Source organism: Tyto alba, unplaced genomic scaffold (assembly GCF_018691265.1).
Source record: "Tyto alba isolate M040663 unplaced genomic scaffold, T.alba_DEE_v4.0 Super-Scaffold_1000006, whole genome shotgun sequence".
In the NCBI taxonomy this organism is placed as follows: Eukaryota; Metazoa; Chordata; class Aves; order Strigiformes; family Tytonidae; genus Tyto; species Tyto alba.
Genome location: NW_024881272.1, coordinates 8,465,467 through 8,489,724, shown reverse-complemented (window position 1 = coordinate 8,489,724; position 24,258 = coordinate 8,465,467). Strand labels below are relative to the sequence as shown.

The 24,258-nt window shown below is 40.8% G+C and overlaps 1 protein-coding gene across 6 annotated transcripts in view; it reads right to left on the bottom strand.

Moving 5' to 3' along the window:
* Window positions 1–24,258, bottom strand: part of TEDC1 (tubulin epsilon and delta complex 1) — an 84,499-nt gene that overhangs the window by 33,439 nt on the left and 26,802 nt on the right. For all 6 annotated transcript variants that reach the window (XR_006164560.1, XR_006164561.1, XM_042784252.1 and 3 more), the window contains exons 5-6: window positions 23,547–23,645; window positions 2,025–2,111 (exon numbers count right to left, since the gene is read on the bottom strand). Coding sequence is in view for 4 of the 6 variants with exons in the window: in XM_042784252.1 (XP_042640186.1) it covers window positions 2,025–2,111; window positions 23,547–23,645 (186 nt within the window). In the remaining 2 variants the exon portion in view is untranslated. The remainder of the gene's footprint in view (window positions 1–2,024; window positions 2,112–23,546; window positions 23,646–24,258) is intronic.

The following is a 24,258-nucleotide window of genomic DNA, read 5'->3' as shown; positions in this document are numbered from 1 at the left end:
ACAAGGAAAAACCAAATGCATAATTACTGGCACAGCAGCAACACTGCTGGAAGAGACGTCAGAAGTCACTGATGTCATACTGTTAAAGTCAAGTACCATTTTAGAAAGTGTAAACACAAGTCTCCGTGATAGAAGAGTGCTGACTGTAACACCAACATACAGGTGAGGCACCTGAAGTAAAACAGACAAATGGGAGCGAAAATCCCATATGAGAGCAGCAACAACCATCAGAAGTGTGAATGAATGGCCTACAAGGAGACTTTGAGAGAACCAGTTTTGCTTAGCCTAGAAACAGGGACTGGGAAGGCAGTGACATGCTAACAGCCTCCACTTCTATAAAAGATTGCTATAAAGAGGATGGAAATATTTCACTACCACCACCTCTTTCTCTCTCTTCTCTGCAGGTAGGTTAAAAACTCTGGCTTAATTCACAGCAAGAGATTTTTAGGCTTATACAAGAAAAAAGTTTTTAAGATAGCTAAGAGTGGCAAGACACCCTTACAAAACCTCCTTTCTCAGCAAGCATCACACTGAAAACCGGCACAAAGCAGCACTGAGGCCAGCAGCTCATGCTGACCAAAGGCCCAGCTCATGGACATGCAGATATATTCTGGGCACCAACAAGCTAACAAACGGCATGGAAATAAAACAAAGCTTTGTTGGTTTTGTTGGGGTTTTGTTGTTTTTTGTTTGTTTGTTTTTAATGTGGAATTCATTAAATGACAGAATTTTAAAGTGACATTACTGCAATCACTCCAGTTGCTGTAGTTGTGTCATGCTCCTGCCCACAACCATCAGGAAGACCTGGCAGTAGCTGTGCAAGAATCATCCCATCCATCAGATCAGCAATGCAAAATGCAAAACACAGGTTAAGTGGAAAGAGAAATCTACTGTATCCTCAAAGTGCATCTCATTCCCATACATCCTACTGCACCCAGGAACAACCACCATCTTCAGCAAAAACAAATGAAAAAGGCAAACTCGCCACCCAGCATATCGAACAATTTAAAAATATATGCTGGTCTGTTTTTTTGCAAGTATTCATTTAGGACTTAACTCCAGGAAGCACATTAACACTTGCAATACTCCCCACACTGTTCAACATATCAGAGGCAAATGTTTTGGTGGATACACTGAGATGTCATAACCCTTGCAGTTATATGTTGCCTGTTTGGAGCCAGGCTTATACTAGTGTTGCTGCTTTCCAAATAACCATAAGATGGTAGACATGTAAAGCAAAAAACATTATAAAACTAACAGCAATTTGAAAGGCTCTGCATTGGAAACACTCTCCAAGACAGGTGAGGTAATTTTACACTCCTTTGCTTTGCTTTTAGTGTAGAACAAGGCATATGGGCAATTAGCAGTCAGCTCACTGATTCTCAAAATTTTGTAAACTCATACAGCTAAGGTGGTGCTCTAAAGAATTATTTTCAGCAACTGTGAATAGGCAAAAGTTGTAGAGAGAAGTGAGATGGATGGTACCGTTTACACTCACTTGAAAAATCATAGGATGCACAGAGAAAGGCTTATTGATTTTCTTATGATCATTCAACACAGTTCAAGGGGAAATCGGCAATTTCAACACACTATTTGGCTGGGAAAAAATGAAGTTGTTTTCAATATCAGCTGCTTGCAAATTTAGTTGTTCTCAAGTTTGCAATAAAGCTTAGAGGTCCTCTTCTCAAAAGCCATTTAATTTTAAGAAAATGTATGATTGCTATGTTTAAAAAAAACATTAAAGAGATGAAGATCAGACATTTTCATTTGTATTAACTATATGAAATTCTGCCACTCTGCCCTGCAATTTCTCAGCTTAGTTGGGTGAGTCTTACTGAAGAAAACAGAGGGATGAAGGAGAACTAAAACACTCCTTACTTTACCAAAAGCTGTTTTCCTTTTTCTCGAGTGCTGTTGAACAGTTGGTTTGCAGCACTTATTTTTGTGGGAAGGGGCCTTTGGAACTGGCCGGCAATGTTAGAGTTAAGAAAGCTGCACCCTTCAAAATCAGTTTGATTCATTACCATCCACTGCCAATAAACTGGTTCCAGTTGCTTCCACTCCAGAAAAGCTTCCAGCTGCATGGTTTCAGACTCCAGAAGCTGTAATAGCTAGAGGAAAGGAGACAAAGTGAAGAAAAGCAGGTAACATTGGTCACTTGTGAACTAAATGAAATGTACATTTGGCCCATAGCACAAAAAGAGTATCAGTGGTACACGGGACAACACTGGGTTACTTTACAAGAACATTGTAAAACCAGCTGCAATGTGAAAATGTGATTTGAAACACTTTTCCCAGCATCACTGATTTATTCCTCACCCCAAATATACAAACACCATCAGCTTTTATATATATAAATGAGTTTCCATATTGTCTTGAGGGATTGAAGAACCATAATTCTGATATATAAGAAGGCCTAGATGCATGAAAATCTTCAAATATTCCATCCTTCTTGACTACCAAAATAAGCTATGTTTCTCCCAGAGTATTTTTTTCATCTACCCATTCACTCACATTTATCAAGGCTGTGAGGTCTAGACACCTTCTCTTTCAGGCCATGTACAGCCTTCTCTCAGCTAAAACTTACATACTTGGTCTTTGACTGGGTCTCCTTGTACTCAGTAGTAATGACCCCAGCTGTGATATACAGGTACCTCCACTAGCCCAGCGTATCTCCTTCCCATGCTGCTCCCACACCTATAGAAAACTCAGAACTCCAGCATCTCCAATCCTCTATGCCTCCTCCCTCAAAACCTTTCATCCGTTATTCAGATCACTCAGACCGAGATGATCTCTGATGTGCCAAAATAACATGGAAGAACTCTCTCTGAAAATACTATGTATTTTTATAAATTGTCTGATCTGCTGCATGAGGAATCCCTCCCTTCACCTGAGAACACTTGAAAAAGAGGTTATGTTCTAGCTATACGAATTATAATTTTTTTCATAAATATAGACACAGCGCACATGTGCACACACCTATATGGAGAAACAGACATTCAAAGGCTAAATATTTATATATCAGTAAAACAAAAATTATTGGAAGGAATGATAGATGTAAAAATTTGGTATAAATCAGAGTTTACCAGCTTTAACAATTTAAGTACAGGCCATATATTTCAAATTAATAATTTTAACACCAATCTGACACCAAAGGCAACTTTTTAAGATGACACACAAAGCATATAGTCTCAAAGAGAAGGATAAGGACCGGATCAGTACCAGTTAAACCCATCTTATATAGACAACTATAATCTGATAGCTTTATCTGGTTTAGTTAGTTACTACATAACATACAATTTAAGTAACTGCAAAGCATGAATTGACTTTGCAATTTTATTCTAGAGATATAACGTGAAGATGAAGAAATCAAAGAAAGGAACACACTTTGCAGGAGTAACTGCTGGAAATTATGAGCAGTTTGCTCTAAAACACTACTGAATCCAAAGTATAATTATTACACATTTGTTCACACAACTGACACTTGGCATTACGCTTAATGACTCTGCTAGTTTCAAGCTCAGCTGGTGCATAAAAGGTGGAAGAAAAGGCTTCTGTCTCCTATTTTCTTTTCTCCTTTTTTTTCATAGGTATATCTACAGCACAAACAGGTTACATTATGGGATCTGATCCTGGCAATAAAACCCAGACAAAAAGTTGATTAAATATTCAGGTAACAGCTAAGTTAGTTGATTTTAAAGTAGCTTTGTAATGTGGTTATGAGCAGCATGTGATTGCAGTACGAACATGCCTTGTGACAGCTAAAGAGGGCTGAAGGTTGAAACGGGGAGCTTTTCATTTTAAGCTTTCAAAAAAAAAAATCTTACTAAAAACATAGTCATATTCTTTAGTTTTAGTCTCACTAGAGGAGCTCCTGAATGTTAAAAAAGCCATATGCCACTTGCTTTCACACCACAACTGAAAGGATATGGTTCTGAAACTTCACCGAACCTGTAAATGATCTGTTGGAGTTAACTGACCTTAACAACAATCAAAGCTTTCTGAGTAGACTGCTTATCTCAAACCTTTCAGGATCTTTTGCATTTTGGTTGGTTTTTTTGTTGCTTTTTTAAAAAACTGCTCCATTAGTTACACAAATCTTGAACAGCTCATTTGAAAGCATTCATCTGACTCACCTACTTATGGCAACCTCACCCTTCACTAAGATATTACCACCCTTGGAAACATAAGGCCAGCAACTGTGTGCTAGATTGTTTCAGTCATAAATCAATGAGATGACTACACTGCTCGTCCTAGGAGGACAGTTTTCAGCCGAGCTGGAACCCGCCGTGACATCATTAGGCAGCCTGCAATAGCCAACATTTGAGTTTCTGCCCTGAGGGACTGCAGGCACTGTTCCTGGATGCCAATATCCTCTGCCATCCTTTATATGGGCCTTGCAAGACTCTGATGTTATTGCGGCATGAAGAATAAGGCAGAACACAATAAAAACTAATCTACTATAAATATCCTTGAGATACCTTAGCAAAAACCATAAAAACAAATAAACGTTCAAGGCAGGGATGGGACAATGGATTATATGTCTGCATGCCATGAATTTGGTCACAAGGACATTCTCTACAAGACCTAGGGGTGACAGGCTTTCACTCAAACATACCTGCACTTGGCAAATGAACAGTATCTGTATCAGCCAGCTTCTTTCCCCCAGCCTCATCATTTACTCAAGCCTCTCATGAGCATTTACTGTTCTTCAAACGATGCATTTTGTGACTTTGAGGTCAATGGTGTACATTTTCTTAGGTCACTCACTGCAGTCACACCACAGCTGGTATTTCAGCTGTATTTGCAATTGTGGAAACTAAAGCCCAAATTGTCCCTCTGGATTTTCCCCAAATACAGTAAGTACCTTTTCTTATTCATTTAATACCAACAACAGGTCACACAGAGATGACTTTGTATGCAGTGAGCAGTTTCACTTCTGCTACATAAACCTCTCAAAATCTAAGACAAATTCGCAAGCTGCAAGTAAAGCTGCCTGCTCATTTTCAGTGACCTAAAGGCCCAGATGTTGTCATGCCTTCTAATGAAATTTAAAGACTAACATCTGCAGAAGAGCATTAATTTTGTCAGACAAACAAAGTGAAAGAGCAAGTAAAAAATGTGCTTTATGTAGCTATCTAAGTGATGCTTATGGATAACGCATGAAAATGGTCTTTCCCTCCACACAAAATTAAGACAACGAAATCAGTTTCCTTTATTCTTCTGGAAGAAGTTATTGCTCTAAAATACTTACACCAAGAGAAAAAGTAATGACAAATTCAAATTGCTAATCTCTGTGGAGAAGTAATTCCGTAATGAATGCCGAGAGCAAACACTTTGCAGTAACAGCTTCTCTAAACCATTATAAAGAAACCATCACTAGTGCAAATGACTTCGAAGCAGCAGCTTTGCTATAGAGGCTAAACTGTGCTTAACTGAGCTGCTTCAAGAGCAAGCTGCCAGGAAACCTCAGAGAATGCAAAATCTGCAAAAAACATGCCTCGCTTCCTCCAACATGTGCCTGTGATCTCCAAAGCCAAACATCCAGCATCCAACACAGCTCATGGACCTCAGAGAACTTTGGGAACTTCAGCTGCTAAAGTCCTAGGTGACATCTTTTAGGTGCTTTTGGATACTCAGCAAGAGACCAAAGTTGGTACCCACAAATCTAACTTCCACCAAAATCATTAAACATATTTGTAATTACTTTCTCTGTTGAGATACTAATTTTTATCCTATTTTTATTAGCATATTGCTAAATTCATTTATGCCTTGTAGGCCGTTACAGAAATCAATATTTAATAATTTGCAGCATAATGCATCCTTTTCATCGGCTCAGTTCCAGAAAACTCCCTGCAACAAGTATTTAATCTCTGATGCCCACAGATCATAATTCAACTACTGTATCACTGGAAAACGTATTTTTAATCAGAAATTGCTCTGCCTAAATATTCAGAAAATCATCCCCTTGTTAGACAAAAAATGCTCTTTCAGCAAGAAATTATATTTCTTGGCTCAGGGACAAAATAGTCCTGATTCATCACCTATTCACATATGACTGTAGATAGAAAATTTGCACTGGACTCCAGATCACTGCAAAGCTCACTCCAAATGCCAGTGTCTCTGAAGCATGACTCAAGGCTCAAGACAGGGTTGGCTTCGTATGAAAGCTTCTATGGGAAAAGTACCAAGAGACTGCTTCATACTTTTATTTGTTTAATAGGGAATGACTTTATTCAACTTGAATTTTGGTAATCTGAATACTAGTTCTGAATAGCTAACAACTGCAGGAGGGAAGACAAGTGAGAAGTTCCTTCCAAAAAAATGCAAAGAAAAGGGTAAACACTCATGAAGAAGTTACACAATTTACATTACCAGAAGTAAACCCTAACTGGGATTAAGGCTTTAGAGACCTAACCAAGCATCAGATGAAATAAATTACAAAACAGCTTAATCTCTGCTACCAATAAAAAACCCCCATACCAAAAACCCAAGCAAACCTTGACAAATGAGAGCCTCTCGGCAGACAGGTTGTTAGGTAGATGACATCTGGTTTAAAATGGCACATACTACCCAAACTGCACTTTAGTACTCCTAAATTTTGAGACTCCTTCAACAAATACCGGATAAAATCTTGGTATCATAAACACCTCATCTGGGACAAGAAAAAAACAACACTGTAGGTGGACACACTCAGTGCTCTAAGATTCAGTTCCACTTTGTGATTTCTTCAGAAGCAAAGCTGGTGTAAGACATTCCCATATATCCCTTGACTGAAGCAAAAATAAATAGGCCTGAAAACTAGAAAGTCACACTGGAGTAGTGTGAAGTACAAGCAGCTGAAGAGTAAAAACCAACACACCAATAAGCAGCCTCTAGGCACAAGGCAAATAAAGACCTGCTTATGTCATTTCTCTGCCTGTGAAATATCGCCAAGGGTTGAGGCAGAGCAGGAGGAACACCGCAGTCCAACCATCACAAGGCAGATGGATCAGAAAGGCTCCTGGACAACAGAAGTGGATGAGAACTTCTCCCACCACCAGCTATGGACCCCACAGCGACCTTGACCCAAAACTAGCAAGGAGGGGGAAAGGCCCTCTGTGGCTCCAGAAGCAGGTATTTCTGTGTCTGCTGATCTTTTGGAATTGTACTGTTTTGTGGTGCAGACTGTAAGGGAAAACAGAATTTGTATCTTTTGCAGAGGATAGCATACATAAAATACAAAACGCAGCAGCTTTGAGTGGAAGAGTGCAATTCCAGATGTTTGGATATGTGCAAAACCTCCAACACCTAAAACAAAATATGTGACTTTTCCACTCACCAACACCAGTTTTATCCCACCGCAGCTCAAACTTCAATTGAGCTATCTCAGTTTTACATTGCTGAGAGCAGGGAACCAAACCACTAGTTAAAAACTTAAGTGACAAAGATCATCATTATAAAACATAATTGCTATTTGTGGAGGAATTTAGAAAACAGCTGTTTAAAATGAAACTGAAAGAAAATGGAATTTAAAGCAAACAAAATGAGGCACATTTTGGCACATAAAAACTGTATGACAGCTTTCACATTGATGGCCAATGAACTGGGATGTGCTAACAATGACATTCATTTGGAGAGGAACAGGTCAATGAATGGGCCACTTTGCATTTTTTCCCTGTGGAAACGACACATTTAAACAGGGAAAAAAGATCAGGAGAAAAAGAATGAAGTGCAAGTTTTATACTTTAACCACCAAAATGAAGATGTATGAGAATGGAAAAGATACAAATTTTCTTCCCCAAAGGTGCCACTGATTTTGGGTGCCTAACATGGCAAATCTTCAGGCAGTACTAAGCAGCTTTAGCTGAATATATCCTCAGTTAAAGCACATCCAGTAGGTACCAAAAATCACAGTTTACTTTAGAGAAACCTCGGCCAGAGGATTTCAAAGGAAAGCACCAAATTGTATCGCAGTACTGCCTGACAGCTGTTCATATTGTACTGCCAACTAGAACCCCCATGTAGCTGATGTCAAAAAAAGACCATTATTCATCTGCTTTTATTCACTGTTTCTGTACACAGAACAAAGCATTATCCATACTCAGTTTTGTTCTCTTCTTCCCCCCCCCCCCATATACTTGCCCATTTTCCTATATTTTTAACAGATCACAAAAATGCACATAGAAATCAACAGGAACAAGCAATTTCTAATTTGCTTTTTAAACTCATCTGAATTCAGAATTCATGCTGCACTTCTGAACAGTACCGATATCCTGGTTTCTGGATGTTACTACACCATGAAGAAGTACTAGTCATAGGAGGAGAATTTCCTTTCCTTTGTGTGTGTTATGATTATTAACTTCAGCTGGGGAACTAACCCTTTAGGTTTTACCCTCCTCCCTTTATTATCCCCATCCGTCCTTGCCACCAGCTTATTTTATCCACCTACTGTGTCCTTCCTTACATCCTTATCCTGCATTTGTCAGTGAATAGACAAAACCACTATTCTTATACAAAGCCAAAGAATGCCCTTTAAAAAAAAAAAAAAAAAGAAAAAAAACCAGCCTGTATTGCAAATACCTACTAAGTCAAGGGGGTTGCTTTTTTTTCTTCCCTTCAGCTTTAGTACTTTCTCTTCAAAATAAAGAGCTATGTAGCACAAGCTGTGCACGAGTGATGTCTTAAACTCCTGTGGAGGCTTTTCCATACGGATTCATCTATTCTCAACTGAATACAGCACGGGTTGCCAGTTCCAAAGGCCACGTAAGGCTCCCAAACCCCCTTTTCCCCTCCCTGTCTGCTCCCTGCAAGAACAGGGGCTTGGAGGCACAAGCAAGGTGACTTCCTGGCACCGACCTTCCCACGGGTGCCTGCCAGCTCCCTGCCACCTTCCTTGCCTATCGGCCTGTAAGGACCAGGTGGCCCTTAACCTAGGGCTGGAGGAGCAGTGACATCCAAGGCTTCCCCAGTTCTGCTTCGAGGGACAGCTCGTCAGGGACGGAGCTGCATGGCTTCCCCTGCACTCCCAGGGCATCATCAGATGTACATCATGACTAGGACTGGCTTGTACAGCACCCACAGCAACAGAGACCCCAACCTCTAAGCACTAACACATGTTAAATAAAATTTAGCTCTCACCCAGAGACAGAAAAAGAAACATAAAGAACAGTGGAGACCACTGGAGACCAAACAGCACACAGAATTATCACATAGGTTCATGTTAGTTGAATAATGAATTTTAAGTTATTTGATATGTGGATTAGTCTAAGCTTGCCAACCTGATATGAATACAGTTTCTCCCAGCCTAGCTCTTCTTTGACAAGCCGTCATAGCCTATCACGCATGCAGGTATTTTCACACATTTAAAAATATGCATTATTGACTAGAGAAATGACTGATTTAAAGTCTGCTACAGTCTCCCTTATGTCAATTATTTTCTCTTGCTAGTCTCTTAACACAGTCCTTTAATTTAAGCGACAAACATTTAAAAAGAACCTCAAATCCAAAACCACTCACAAAGCATGAGTAACAGCTGATTTTATAACTCTATTTCCTTGGCTATTTAAAAAACAAAAATACCTGCCAGTAGAGCTGAGTTAACATTATGGGCCAATTGCACACAAAGTTTAATATTACAAGGCTATAAAAAAGCTCTACCGGTCTCCTCTCAATCCGAGCTGCATTCTCACCTCTAAAAAACAGAGTTTAGCTCAGTTCAGCTTTCCAACAACAGTTCAGTTGTGACCAAAGCCATTTCAATATATGAATTTAACTGTAGTTTGAGGCTGGAGAATGCAATGGTCCCATTTTGCTTGACTTTCTGGATGGGTTAAGTTTCTTTTTGATGCAGCAGTGGATGCAGGACAACAGAGGTCCCAGCAAGGGATCACAAGACCATCATAGCTCTGGGGCATTTCAGGATCAGCCTTCAACAGCTATATTTTGGCACGAGTGACAAGTCTGAAGTCCCTTTTCTGTTAGAAGCTGATAACTGATTTCTCTTTTCGATGAAAACAACAGCAGTAAAGACTCCACAAGCAAAGACATTCTGCACTCTCTAGTGGCTACTGATAGCTTCAAAGCACAATTCACAAAATGTGTTATGAGTTTTAAAGCTCCTCATCTTAACACTTTTTTCCTGAAATTTAATTTGTTCCCTCAGGGCCTAATGCCCCAGTTGAGACCCATTAGGCTGGACCAGTGCGACCCTTTCAGACTCCATCACCAAAGAATGACAGCAAGTAAGCAACTCTCACTCTGAGGTCTCCCACCAAGGAAGGTTGAGAGGCAGCATGACCAGGGTATCATGATATGAATGTGGAGATAAGAAACCTTTCACACCCCATGTGTCCCTGCACATCAGCCTCAGCTGACAAATGGGAACTTCATCTTTCATCTTCTAGGCACCAGATATGATGCTGGTACAACATTTCCCATAGTACTGTATGGGACCACAGAGCCTGCCTAGCCTCCCTGTGCTGGCCCAAAGCACCACCTGAGCTGGGGCAGCTTGCTCCCACGACTGGGTTTGTTAGCACTTCCACCAAAAAAATTATCTACCACCAACTGATGACAAAACGCCTCAGCCTTGTCTCTCCAGCTTATTAATTCCAGCTGCATTGTCTCAGATGGAATTATATTATAGTATGTCACTGTCATTGTCACTGTCACAGCATTCAAATTATGTTAAGTATGGCATAAAACAAGCAAAAGCACAAAAGCAGCAGCAAAACTCAGTATCATCCTATCAGTTTTTCTGTCACTGGCAATCACAACCAAGTGTTCATATCAGTCAAGCCACATGGTGCAGTTCCTATTTCAACGCAGTACGTATCTACCGTGTTTCTGAGATACCTTTGTTTCTTACGGTATAGGAGACTAAGATATTGTTGCTACACAGTCCAACAATTTATGGAGTCCATGATGAACCACTGCATCATTTTTCAAGGACCAAGAACTCTAAATGCTTGGTCAATAAAATGTACTAAGTAATAACTCATCCCAAAAAAATGGTGATGGCAACTCCAGAACTGCAGCTCTATTAACTTCTTTTTTTTTTTTTTTGTATGGATAAGTTTAGCCGAAGGCAATATTAGTGACAAATTGCAGCCTAGGGAAATTTTCAGATCAAGGTAATAATGCCATGAGGTAGAATGATTTGCTTTAGCATTGGTATATAATGCTGCCAGTTCTTCCAATGGGACACTAATTGCAGCCAGAGGCCACCTTGTTTTAAAAATATCTGCAGAAATATTTTAGCACTAAAACTGTCTGAAGTAATAAAAAAAAATAAAAGCATCCTTCCCAAGAAGGGGCACTCAAAGTGAAATCAGGTACAGAGCTCAACAACTAAATGATTCATGGCTGAGTGACAAGCTAGTGCTTGTCAGCTGAAGAAGCTGGTCTGATGCTAACACCAGCAGCTGAAGAAGCTGGTCTGATGCTAACACCAGCAGCTGAAGAAGCTGGACCACATAGGTGGGAAGGGACCTCTGGAGGGCTCTAATCCATTCTCCTGATGAAAGCAAGGTCCTCAAGGCTCTGTCCAGCAAGTCCTGAACAACAGAGACGTCATCCCTTCTCCAGGATTTGGTTTCAGAGATTGACCATCCTCGTGGCAACTTTTCCCCCTTCTATCTGGCCAGAATTTCTCATGCTTGTCTGTTGCCCCTTCTCCTGTCCCAGTGCACCTCTGAAGAGCCCGGTCCGTGCTCCAGCCCCATCACCTCAGTGGCCCTACTGGACTTGCTCCTGTATGCCACTGTCCTTGTGCTGGGGAGCCCAAACTGGACACCCAGCACTCAGTCTGACAAGCTCTAGGCAGAGGGACAGGATCCCTCCCTTTCCCTGCCAGCAGCAATCCTGCTAACAGCCAGGGATGCAGTCAGCTGTTGCTGCCTGGGCACACTGCTGGACAACAAGTTGCCCAGGAGCCACCTGGACCCCCAGGTATTAGGTTTTGGTTTGGGTTTGTTTTTTTTACAAAGCTGCTTATTAGGCAGTCAGCTCAGAGCCTGCTCCCTTGCAAGGGGTTATTCCATCCCAGACACAGGCCTTTGTACTAGCCTTTACTGAGCTTCCTGAGGCTCCTTGCAGCTCATTTCTCCAGCCTGTCTCAGTCCCCCTGAACGGTAGCGCTGCCCCTCGGTGCACTCACCACTATGCCCAATTTGGTATTGCCCGCACACTGGCTGGTGGTGTGCTCTGTCCCATCATTCAAGCCATGAATACGATGTTAAAGAGTACTGGCTGAAAAGCTGATCCCAGAGGTATGCCACTAACAATCAGACACCAATTTGAGTTCAGTGGTCCAAACAATTTTCCACTCACACTACTGCTCACTTACCCAGCCCATCTCTAACCAACTTGGCTATAAGGGTACATGGATTTTCCTCTAGTAATACATAAACACAGGTACATCCTGTCCCTATCTGCCTTCTCAAAGCTCTTTAATTACACGTGTCTGCCTCCTTCTGTGATGGGATACTCCATACTGCTTTGAAAAGGAACCACCAGCAGGATCTGAGGGGACTGTGGAGGTGGAAAGTGACTGTCCCAGAGCAGGCAGAACTGAGCCAGACAGTAACAGCAGGCATCAGATGAGCAGAAAAACATCTGACGCCATAGACAGTTGCAGGAAAGAAGAAACAGAGGAGAATGCTTTAAATCTCAAAGAATGAATATGATCAAAACAGTTTAGCTCCTGCAGAGGCTTCTTTCTTTCTTTCTACAGCATGAGGAAGAGTCACTCCATATGTTTCTAGCCTCTCCAGCCTCCCTAAATTAACTCTCCCATGGGTACCCATTCATCCCTTCTCCTGTCATTAGCCCCAAACTTCCACCCTGACCTTCAGTTGCTTCTTGGCTCTGGACTGTTCTTGTCCATCTTCCAGAAAGGATCTGGAAACCAAGCCCCACTGCTTCCAGAGGCGGTAGAACCTCCAGCAGCAGCACAACAGGAATGACCAGGGAACTTAGGAGAGGAATTCCTCGCACAAGACAACTAGTCCGCTGCCTGCCCCAACAGGAGACCACACAAAGCATCCGAAGGCAAGTCATTCATATTTAACCTTTTTCAAAGTCATCCCTTCTAAAATTGACTTGAATTTGCCTTAAGAAATATCAATATACATTGTCTTGCACAATTTGATTACTCTTGCTTTCACAGTGCACAGCTGGCCTGAGCCTTTCACTTTCTTAAGAAGGATCAGGAACTCAGCTACAGCTGCTAAAAGCAGCTTTGAAGCCATTTGACCTCTGTAATTCTTCCTGATTTTACACAGATGACAAGGGTTGCATCTGTTCTGCCTCATTTTTGCAAATGAGTACTTGATCCACTGTTTCCAACAGGTTTTAATAACTACTATAGAAAACCATGTTTTATGTGATAAATGTCAGCAAATGAACTGAAAACCAATTGCCTACGGTACTTTGGAAGGAAAATGACATGGCAGCCTACCCCCTCCTTCTGTAGAGTGAATCATTAAAAAAAGGCAGGAATAAAATTCTTTGTTCTTGCCACGCAGCACGGGGTGGGCAGCACATGCTGTCACTGACAGTTTCTTTGCTTTCTTAGTGCTTATTCTTTCCTTGTGATGAAATGTGAGAAGAAAAAATTATATCTGATTCACTGAGAGTTTTTTGATTTAATTTTAAAATTGTTTTCAATAGCCACTCTCCAACTCTACAGGAAATACGTAACAACAAACAAATCACTGCATTTGTAACACTGCTGCTCCAGTAATTGTAAGGAGGGGTTCCCATGTACACAGCCAGAAGAAATAAAATACAAGAGTTTTTTTCCAGTTTCAATAACCTTCAATGTACCAAGCTTCAAACAGAGCCTTCTACCTGAAAAACAACAATAAGTAGTAAGTATTCTGGATTTTAAAGGTGATCTAGGCACACTCGCTAAGAGGACCAAAACACTTTCATGTATTGTGCTGAACATCTTCACACACAAGGAAAATGTGGGTTTCCTAGCACAGCTCATCCTCCTTGCAGGCTGTGAAACTCTGCCCATCCCAGAGTAGCAGATTTCACTGTGCACAGCACTGCGGCTGGCACCCTGCCCCTGAGCTTACACCACTAAAAGACCAAACTAGAGATATCTAGAGAGAAAAAAAAAATATATATATCTTTTAACCAGCATAAACCATGGGCTTTTAAAGCCAGTTCTCGCTCCATCATTCAGCTTACCCGTATCAGGGCACCAAGGGGAAAGCAGTAGGCTAGGACACAGCAGGACTCTTGGACAGGGTCAGGAAGCCCCCTGGGACCAGCCAAGTATCACTGATGTGCTCCTGACCCTGCTCATTTTGCTACATTTTGCTTGAGCCTGCAGACGACCTTCATATTAAATCCATCCTTACAGCCGCCACTCTTTCTTATTTGAACAACCACCATCATAAATAGAGCACTCAGGATCATTCAGCCCCCTTGAGCTTTCTTGTGTGAGCCTCCAGGCCTCCTGCATTTAGGTGCTGGAGCGCCATATACAATTCAGTATGTTATCAGATCTGCTCTCCTCTGCAATATTAATGTCAGCTCCCATGTTAGTTCTCACCAATCTGACTATCATGCGTGTAAAATCTCTAAAGTAACTGGCTGAAACAACACCACAAAACATTAAGTAATTTAACAGGGGAAAGCACTGGCTTTGACTGACAATGTTGTTCAGAGCGCATGGCAGTAAGTATGTTTTACGCTTTTAATGAACAATCCAGCAAGGTAACTGCTAAGGTTGGAAGCTGAAGCATTCAAAGTTAAAAAGTGTCAGAATTCAAGCTGCCTAAACAACACTAATTTGACCATCCTGTATGTATAAGGTCTAGAATTACGTGACCAAAATATTCCCCTTCATAATCTGACTCACCAAGGGCATAGAACGGCTAGTGCTCACTCCACAAACTATTCCTTTCCCTTCTAAATTGCATACTAATCTGTCTATTCTTCAGAGGGAAGCCATGGACTTATTTGCCATACGCCATTCAAATCCCATTCTGAACACAGAATTTTTATCTTCCACATAAACAAGTTATCTTTCCTAATGACCCATGTGAGATGAGATGACAGTATTATTGTCGGTTTACAAATGGGAAATGAAAGCAAAGAGATTAAAGTAAAATGCTTCCATTTCTTTTGGATGCCTTAACTGAGACTTCTGATACCTGATTTTCAGAGAATTTAAAAATTACTATAAAGCCCTTCATGGTTACATCTACTCAGCGTAACTTAACAACTCGCAGAGATGCTTTAGGTAGTTGTCACTGTGTTAGCTCCTGAGCCAACACAGCCACGGCATGCTGCCTCAGCTGATCAGCTCTACTAGAAGCAACCAGGCAGCTGGCCGAGGTTGCAATAACGTACACCACTTGACTGGCTCGAGGATCCAGCCTCATACTTCAGCAGAGCAGTATGCTACAAGGACCTGCTACACCATCTGGGGTTAAATCTGACATTACTAGGTGATGCTGCCTGCACTGCTGAAACTCTTGAGGGGCTCCAAGCAGAGGTCCCACCAAATTCAGGAGCAGCTAGGAATACTCGACACTTCCAGAAATCAGATCTTGGAGCATCAAATTGAGCACACAAAAAATATGAACATCCCATCGGCAGCCCACCATGGAAAGTCTGGTTTAAGTAACTTGCCGTGGGGAACCTGAGAACACAAAGGCACAGAAGTATTGCAGCTCTCCAGGACAAAGCTCTACTGCCTCAGCTATTAAGGCTTCCTTCCTCTTCCAACAATTCTCCCACTCTTACTACTACTTCTTCACCTTCATCAGCCACTTTCTTCACCACAGCTCTGACTCAGAAACAAGGCACTCTGCTCTCTGAATGATACAGTGGTTCTGGGATAAAATATCCTAATAAACATGTATTACATCGCAACATCATATTCCAATTCAGACTATTAGTATCTTTGGTTGTTTTTAGAAAGAGACTTTTGAAAATTCTTCCTGCAGCATCAGAGATACCCATTGCTTATCTGCAGGATCATAACCTCTTGAGATACTAGATATGCTTCAGACTCTTGGGTCAATAGACTAACTAGCAGCAGTAGTAGGTTATCTACTTGGACTATCACTGGAGAGGGCTAACATTTTCCTGCAAGTAGGAAATTTCTCAGAATCAAGCAAGACAGTGATTCAAGCCTTGAGCCAGACCCATCTTTCCCATTTCCCCTGTCCTAACTCTCTTCTCCAGTCTTGTCCCACCTGTCCCATATTCAGCCCCTCCTGCCACAGCCTCTCTTCAGTGTCTTACTTAGGCTCTTTTCACCCAGATAGTCTTAATCCTGCCACATCATCAGAGCCACCTTGCCTCCCCAGTGACCTCCTGCAGGCCTCTTGTCCAGGGGCCTCCTCCAGCTCCTGACTTCACTGAACAAGAGCCAGAGCAAAGAGGCTCTTCACTGTCCATCCTACCCCTTTCCTCTGCCTGCCCAGAGCCCTACTTCTGCTCCCAGCCTGCAGCTCCTAACACAGACCATGTTCCCTGTGTTCTTCAATGAATAATGTTAGAATGGTTTAGCAAAAGCATGTTTAAGACAGGAAGAGAGGAAAACCTGAATACTTTAAAAGGGCAAAGCATTTGTTATTTTTATTCAAAGTGCTGTGGTGAGCATAATTATGCAAATTCAAAAAACTTGTCATAATTGACCTTTTCAAAACATGTATGTCCATGAGTCTAACATACAATTCATTGGTGAACCTTGAAATGTATTAAAGGTCAGCAGTTCTAGAACTTTTTCTCATTTCATCATTAAAGAACTTATTTAAGATGCACCCAGCAGCAATCATCAATGAGAATCAAACTTGCTTAAACACAGGTAAAAATTTTGATGTACTGGTTTAGAAAATCCTGTACCTTTAAAAAGGTCTGTAAAAGGAAAAGAAAAAAATTGTTCTTGCTACAGAATCTGTCAGCCTACTTGCTGTTCTGAAAATTCAGTGCTGCCAGAATCCAACGATTCTGGTCATCTGAAGCCCAATGAGCAGATTTAGTAAACAGTCAAGAGTCACTACTGATTCAAATTAAGTTTATTCTGGCAGTGTGTAGAGTAAGTCTGGAATCTCATTGTGTTTAGATCCTTTGGGGCTTGGCTGTCTCTTTTGCCCTACTGCTCCAAGAACTGTGTAACAGACCCTTGTATTCCTTTGGGGAAGATCATTCTCCACTTTTCCAATCTCATTCACAGCAATGCGGTCTCTCCCCACCTTGAAAATTGTTTCATGCTACAATCTTTCTAAGAAGAGCTCACACAGACCTGGCATAACACCTAGTAAAATGAAACTCCATGAAGATTTCTGTGGAGTCAAGACTGGCCAAGGAGGGATTTCAGATAGAACATGCACAGGAAAAAACCCAAACCAAAACCCCCTACATTTTCACAAATACTCAAAAGCCCGGATGCAATTACTCTTGAACTTTATGCTATATTATTTTTTATGCACAGTTGACTTGAGAAATTTCAAGTATTTTTTTCCTTTCAAGAAACTGAAACACAATGGCAAATAGGCAAAGTTGTCCTTAATTAGAACGGTAGTTACAACATAAAATACTGATCCTGTTCCATGATAGAAATGACAGAACTATGGCTTTTACCAAGAGAATGAAGCAAGGAATATATAAAAAGCTGAGGGCCAAATCAAACAGAATTAGCTGCCAGAGCATCACAGGAGATAATGAATCTACAACAATTTATGCCAATGAAGACAGCTTGTCCTTGAAGCTCAAGGTAATTTTTTCAGAAAAGAACAAATCTTTTTCTGGAACTTGCATGCAGTACAAGCCTTTGCTTCCTGAATTAATCTTCTACACAGCAGCATCACAGACCATAGCGTGAATATGATTTTTTTCCATTGGTAGCTATACTCTGAGAAATGTGTTGGTTAAACTGCTTCTTGTACAACAGATGGAAGGACATCATAAAATATCAGATGGTCCCCTAGCAGGCTCTTTGAAATTCAAATAAGGTTACATATCCTTCACCCCTACCACACAAGACCGTAACAGGGTTGATTACAGAAATACTATATACTAGCACAGGTCTTTGTCAAATCAGTAATGTGACACAGTGTCAAGCTTAGCAGCAGGGTTTTAACTGTTTATATTCATTTAGCACCTGCCTGCAGCATCTGTCACCAACGAGAACATTCCATGAGGTCCCAGACAACCAGCACAAGGACACCAGCTATAGCCTGGCACACAGCAGCTGGAATTATGCTGCCATTTTCATCAAAGATGGTCAGCAACTTAGGACCCATTTGTGGAGATAATGCAATACCATAGCAATTATTCAGTAACCAGCTGAATAACTTGTATTAGATAACAGACTTTTGCTGCTCTGCCTTCACATACGTTCCAGGAGGTGGTGCTGTCACTCGGACAGAAATGGACCAAAAACTTGCACATGATGTTTGTGCACTGAATGTACTTGTTGATCTTACTGCTTTAACATGCCTACGCAGATAAAATATTTCACCAGATCAGGAGGACTTCATGTAAGAAGTGTACAAGCCCACATATGCATGCACATGATGCAAACCGAAGACTCAAATTTCATGCAAAGTAACTAGAAAACGCATGTTCAACATTTTTGAAAATTCAAAGCCTATCTGTTCCTAATGCTTCCAGTCTGAATGTACTTGTTCTGAAAAGAACAGAAGCTCATTAGTTTTTTGCATGAATTCAAACCATGGGCTATTATTCACAGAGAATAAACCTGTTGTGTCACCCATCTGTAACAGCCATCTGGGACAGATGTTTTAAATGGAAACTGCCACAAGATTTAGGGTCCACAATCAACTTATCTTACAACTTGATCATTTACCCCTTGACTGTTCCAGTAAGAAATTATGGAGTCCCATCTGACGGAAGGAAGCAACACACATACTGTACACTGGCTTCCTTCCCTGATACATGAACAGTCCACAAAGCAAATCAGTGCTATGTCCATACTATCCTACCCCACCCCACCCAATCCCTGCTGCTTGGAGAGCTAAAGCTCACCTGAATTTTTTATGGGCATGGAATTGACCATACATTATATATGCAAAGTCAGACAGACTATTTGTTCCTATTTTCTTGCTACCAAGGACCTTAGTTCCTTAAGACAAAGTAATTCCCTTTAAAACAGGTTAATGATCAACAAGTATAAATATTTTTCATAAAATTCTGAAACAAAATTATTAGCTATTCACGTCCAAATTCTATTAATTTCTTTGCATGTCCATCTGGCAGATTGCTGCATTATTTCTTTGCTGTCACACTCAATAAATTGATCTACTGGCATTTAAAGGTGTCATCTTTACTCATTACAATTTCAGTGATCACTCCACCACTGCCAGCATTGCAACAGTGACCTGAGTTCTGACTACAACTTTTAATCTTTGCTAATCACAAAACTGCAAGATTGAATTCTACGTATAAAGCAGTATATGAAGAGACAGAAGAAGCCGAAGGACTAGGCAGCTTTGCTTGAAAGTTCATGGATCTCTATATGGTAACAATTTGGTGAGAAAGTTATTTTCATGACTCAAGTGCAACATACATTTTTTCAAGGTCAAGGTAAAACATCAGAACTGGTGACACTGCAATGTAGAATTAAGGTAAATGAGTTTCATAGACAAGAATGGGATTACCTTATGCTCACAATTATGAAAAACTACTCAGTTGGTCACATGTCACCACCACCGTCCTCACAGTCACAAGAGGAATGTGACCACATCCTCAGAGATAGACCATAGTGCCCTGGAAGGTTTGGGGCAGATGTGGCTAAGGGTAAGCCACCTCTTCTGCGTGCTCTGCCCAGTATGCTTCAAAACTATTTCAGCCACAGTGCCAGAGACCAGAACTCCATTTCTGCCCTGAGGTATTTCAGGCTCCCAAATAACAGCAGCCCCACACCAGTTGATTAGGGGAACCATTTAAAAACAAGCAGTGCCTTTACATCTTGGAAAACATGCCAAAACACAAGACATTCAAATGCTCTAGACTATGCTCTAGCACACTCTTAAGTCATACATGTAAGAGGTGTTCAAGAAAAGACACAATCGCTCCCTATCAACGCACAGGCTGTTGCACGCTGCTGTAACTGCTCACCATTTGCACACTCCAGCACGGCCTCGCAGACAAACAGCTCCACAACCATCACCGCTGACTGCGGCACTCCTGCTGAGAAAATGACCACCAGCGTATTTCTCATGCACACTCTGCAAGCCAGCGAGTGCTCAAAAAGACACGACAGCATCTTGGGAAAGAAAGGAAATACATTTAGAGGTCAAGAGCTAACATGAGCATGCACATGTACTTCAACTGGAAATTGAGTACCAGCTGAAATAACATCACCTCCCATTCACTGACATCCCAGGGCAGCACAGGAACTAAACACAGCGGTGACCTGCAACTCACAGCCACACACATCTATATAACCACAGCCAAGCCAAACCGCAGGAAAAGTTGGAATTTCAATTATGCCTCACTGGAGAAAAACACAATTAAAACTATTACACTTGGAAAACTTCCAGCTCTATGAATCTGACAAAGACATTTATGATGATAAAGGAATAATAATGTCCAGTAAAATCCCTGTACATAAAAGCACTAAGAGTTTTATAGTCAGAAATTCAAGGGAAGAACATTTTAAACAAGTTAATGTGCAACTTCTATAGAAAAGCATGACTTTTCCATTTCATAAACTTCACAACTATCTGCACCCTATCACACTTTTCCTGACAGACTAAACATCTCCTGTTTTATTACAGGTCAGAGCAACTTGTCTCACAAGATATTTTTGATAAAAATTAACTCTGGGCTTCAATAAAAACAGCCTAACGCCCTTTCTGTGATAGCTAACTTTTGACACTTTGATCCACTTTGCATTTCTATCCTTTGAAGGATGCCTAACATGAGAAGGAATTCATAACACCATCCACCAACAGGGGTGCATTACAGTAAGACATATTGACATGCTTGCTCTTTTTATTGATCCACACAGCAGGTTGTTATTTGAAGTAACATTAACAGAAATGTCACATTACTTAAAGAAAAAAATATTATTTCACAGTTTTTGGAAAAAACATTTGGCAGAGTGCTGCCATCTGCACCAATATTTGAAAACCAAGCTATTCAAATATGCATCATTTACTTAATCTTATCAAGATATTTGAAAATTAGAGGCTTTTAAGTACATTTTTCAAAGGAGCATCACTTTGTATATCGAGTATTATATCCATCTGGAAAACTGACACTTGAAACAGTCTTGCTTTTTTAAGTCCATACCACCTTGTTATATCAGGCTCTTCATACATACTGAGCATACAACTTCTGGAAGCTGCTTTTGGATAAGGGGAGACAAAAACTACACAGATTGCTCATATGATGACAATAAAATTTTAAGTCTCTCAAAAATACTGAAGTGTTGTGATGATTTCCTGCAATTTTTCCTCTTTATTTCAGAATCAGGCACAAGAGAGCAGCTTAGAGGAACCCCTTTTCTTGAATAGGTTCAAGAGCTTCAAGAGGTTAAGAATTTCACAGGTGATTATGCTGACAAGCAATTCCAATTTTGGACCAGTTCAAGCAGTAAATGATATAAAACAATATCCAACACGCATGCACTGGAGCTGGAGCCTGTTTGGGATTGAACACAGAAACTGGAGATGGAGACTGTGGCCACTCATAGTTTATCTGCAGAGAACAACTTCTGCCACCCTGCCTCTGTCCATCTCAGCAATCACCCCTGTTTTGAAGCGCTATCCTCTGTTTCATGTATTTGCTGTTTAACCTTGGGAAAGGTGGAATGGAGACTCCACAGATTTTTAACTAAGCAACAGAGCTGACCACTAAACATTCCCGACTATAGCACTTTACCTAACCACAATGTTTAAAACACAGAAAAGATTCTTCCCGTTTTATCCTGAGCCTCCACTGAACAGTGCACCTGAAGCAGACATCCAGGAAAGGGAGCAGCATACAAGGAGGAAAGGTCCTGGAATGAATCATTAGCAGCGCAGTCAAAACCAAATAGGCTTTATTGGAGTATCATTATGCTTGACTGTAACAGATCAGTGATATATTCAGGGTAAGGCTTTGGGAAAAGGTAGTTGCAAAGTCCTCCTACACAGCCTGGAAGTTTCTAGTACCATCCTACCAGACCTTTCCGGACAATGGCTAGGCTCTGGAAGGCTACAAACTATAGGCTTCATAGGACTGTGCTGCTGTGTGTTCTGAGCTCCTGAGCAAGCTGTAGGAGGGGGACTGTGAAGCAGAAATGAAAAAGAAATCTCAAGCTGATTTAGGCATTTGTTCTAGAAAAACAATTTTCCAGGAAATGTTCTAAACAGCTAAACCTTATCAAGAGGCTGATGTGAACCGTTCATCCAAGGACGCTCAATAATGAAAGATTAACGTGCACTTTACTTTAGGGGGTTTGAACATAAGACTATCTCCCATCTTCAAATCTACTTTTCTGAGTTTGTTTATGCACAGTATTTACAATACCCACTTCTGTTCTTAAGGTAGCAGCAGCAAGAACATCTTCTTTTAGTAAACACATTTGAACAGACTGCAAAAATTTGATAAATATTGATTTTATTAGGGTTAAGCTTAAAATTTCAATCTTGTTTCTGTTTCACATAGCATGAACTTTTACAAACTGATTTGTAAAACAAATGTATTGTATTAAAACAAGTGGATTGTACTACTTTAAATAATAAACCGAAACATCTATGATAACTGAGTATTTGAGACCAACAGAAATATATACTTAAGGGTGAAACAGTACACTAGGAAAAATTATATTGTCCTTGGAGGTTTTGTCTGAACACATAAGGAAACACTCTTTTACTGTGTGGATGGATGAGCATGGAGCAGGTCACCCACAGCAGCCATAGAGTCTCCATCCTTGGAGATATTCAAAAGCCACCTGGACATGGTCACGGGCAGCCTGCTCTAGGTGACTCTACGTGAGCAGGGGGGTTGGACCAGGTCATCTCCAGAGGTCCCTTCCAAGCTCAACCATTCCGTGCTTCTAAAATAAAGCCCCCTACTACCATCCAAAAAGGTAGTCAACTTGTAGAATTTCTGTAAGTAATGAATGCTAGCATCAGATGTGCTTTGGCTCTTCTAGAAAGAGAAATCAGATCTCTCCATGTTCTCACTGACAACCCACTCAGGCAAAGTCACAGGCAGACACACTGTCTGTCTTGCTCAGATGTGGTTACTGGTAATATACAACAGCAGTCAGCAAACTGATCCAGAATGTTTTATTCTACAAGCCTTTTCTTCAGTGGCACTTTCAGTTAGGTCTCTCCCACTCCCTGTCTACCAGTTTTTACAAAACTTAGCCTAATACCTTTGTGTCTATGTTCTATCAAACTGGAAGAAACCATTTGGTGAATACAAGTTATAAGTGAGGAAACTTACAATTCGACATATAAACCCTTATTTCTGTTGGAAACCAAGATAAAAACATGTTACAAGGAACACAGTCTCCTGCTGAACATTGTAAATGTAAAGCATAACTAAGCATCCAAGAATTACAGGAGAAGCATTACCTGCTTGTAGTTCTCTGGTTGTCTAACAAGGTCTGTTTCTGTGACAGAAAAATGTCCAAGGATCTGGTCCATATGGGAGCCACTAGTGAATAAATGAATCTGGAATAGATTAATTTAAAATATATTTGTCAGTACAAGGACCAGATTATTAACAACATCATTAGCTACCATCCAACAGCTGCATGGATTGGAATGGTGATGTGAACCAGCGGCTACAAGCCCACTCCCAATGGACAAGTACAAATGTAACTAGTACCACCAGTACACCTGACCTTTTTAAAACAGCCTGCAGGAAAAATATGATTGTGCACCACAATCATCTCACAAAATGATCCATCTGATATTGTTACCAGAACCACACATAGGAATTGCTACTGCTGCCACTAAAGTAAAACTGAAAGACTTCCCTTTTCATCCTGTTTTAAAGTCTTTTTCCTCACACTACACATGCTCTTGTGCATAGCATGAAAGGAGAAACCATTTAGACAGATAGCAGAAGTCTTAACAGAGGTAGAGGATACCCTCAGAATAATTTTTGATTTCTTCCTTTAAAGCAGAAAGTGCTACCTAGTTACAGTAAGTTTCTCTTTTGCTGCTATATATTGTTGGCTTTCACTTACTGGGACCTTGTCCCAGCTGCACTGGTGATGGTATCATCAATTACTTGATGAAGAAGCTTCCCAAGTTAGTCAAGGGAACAATAAAAAGCAAT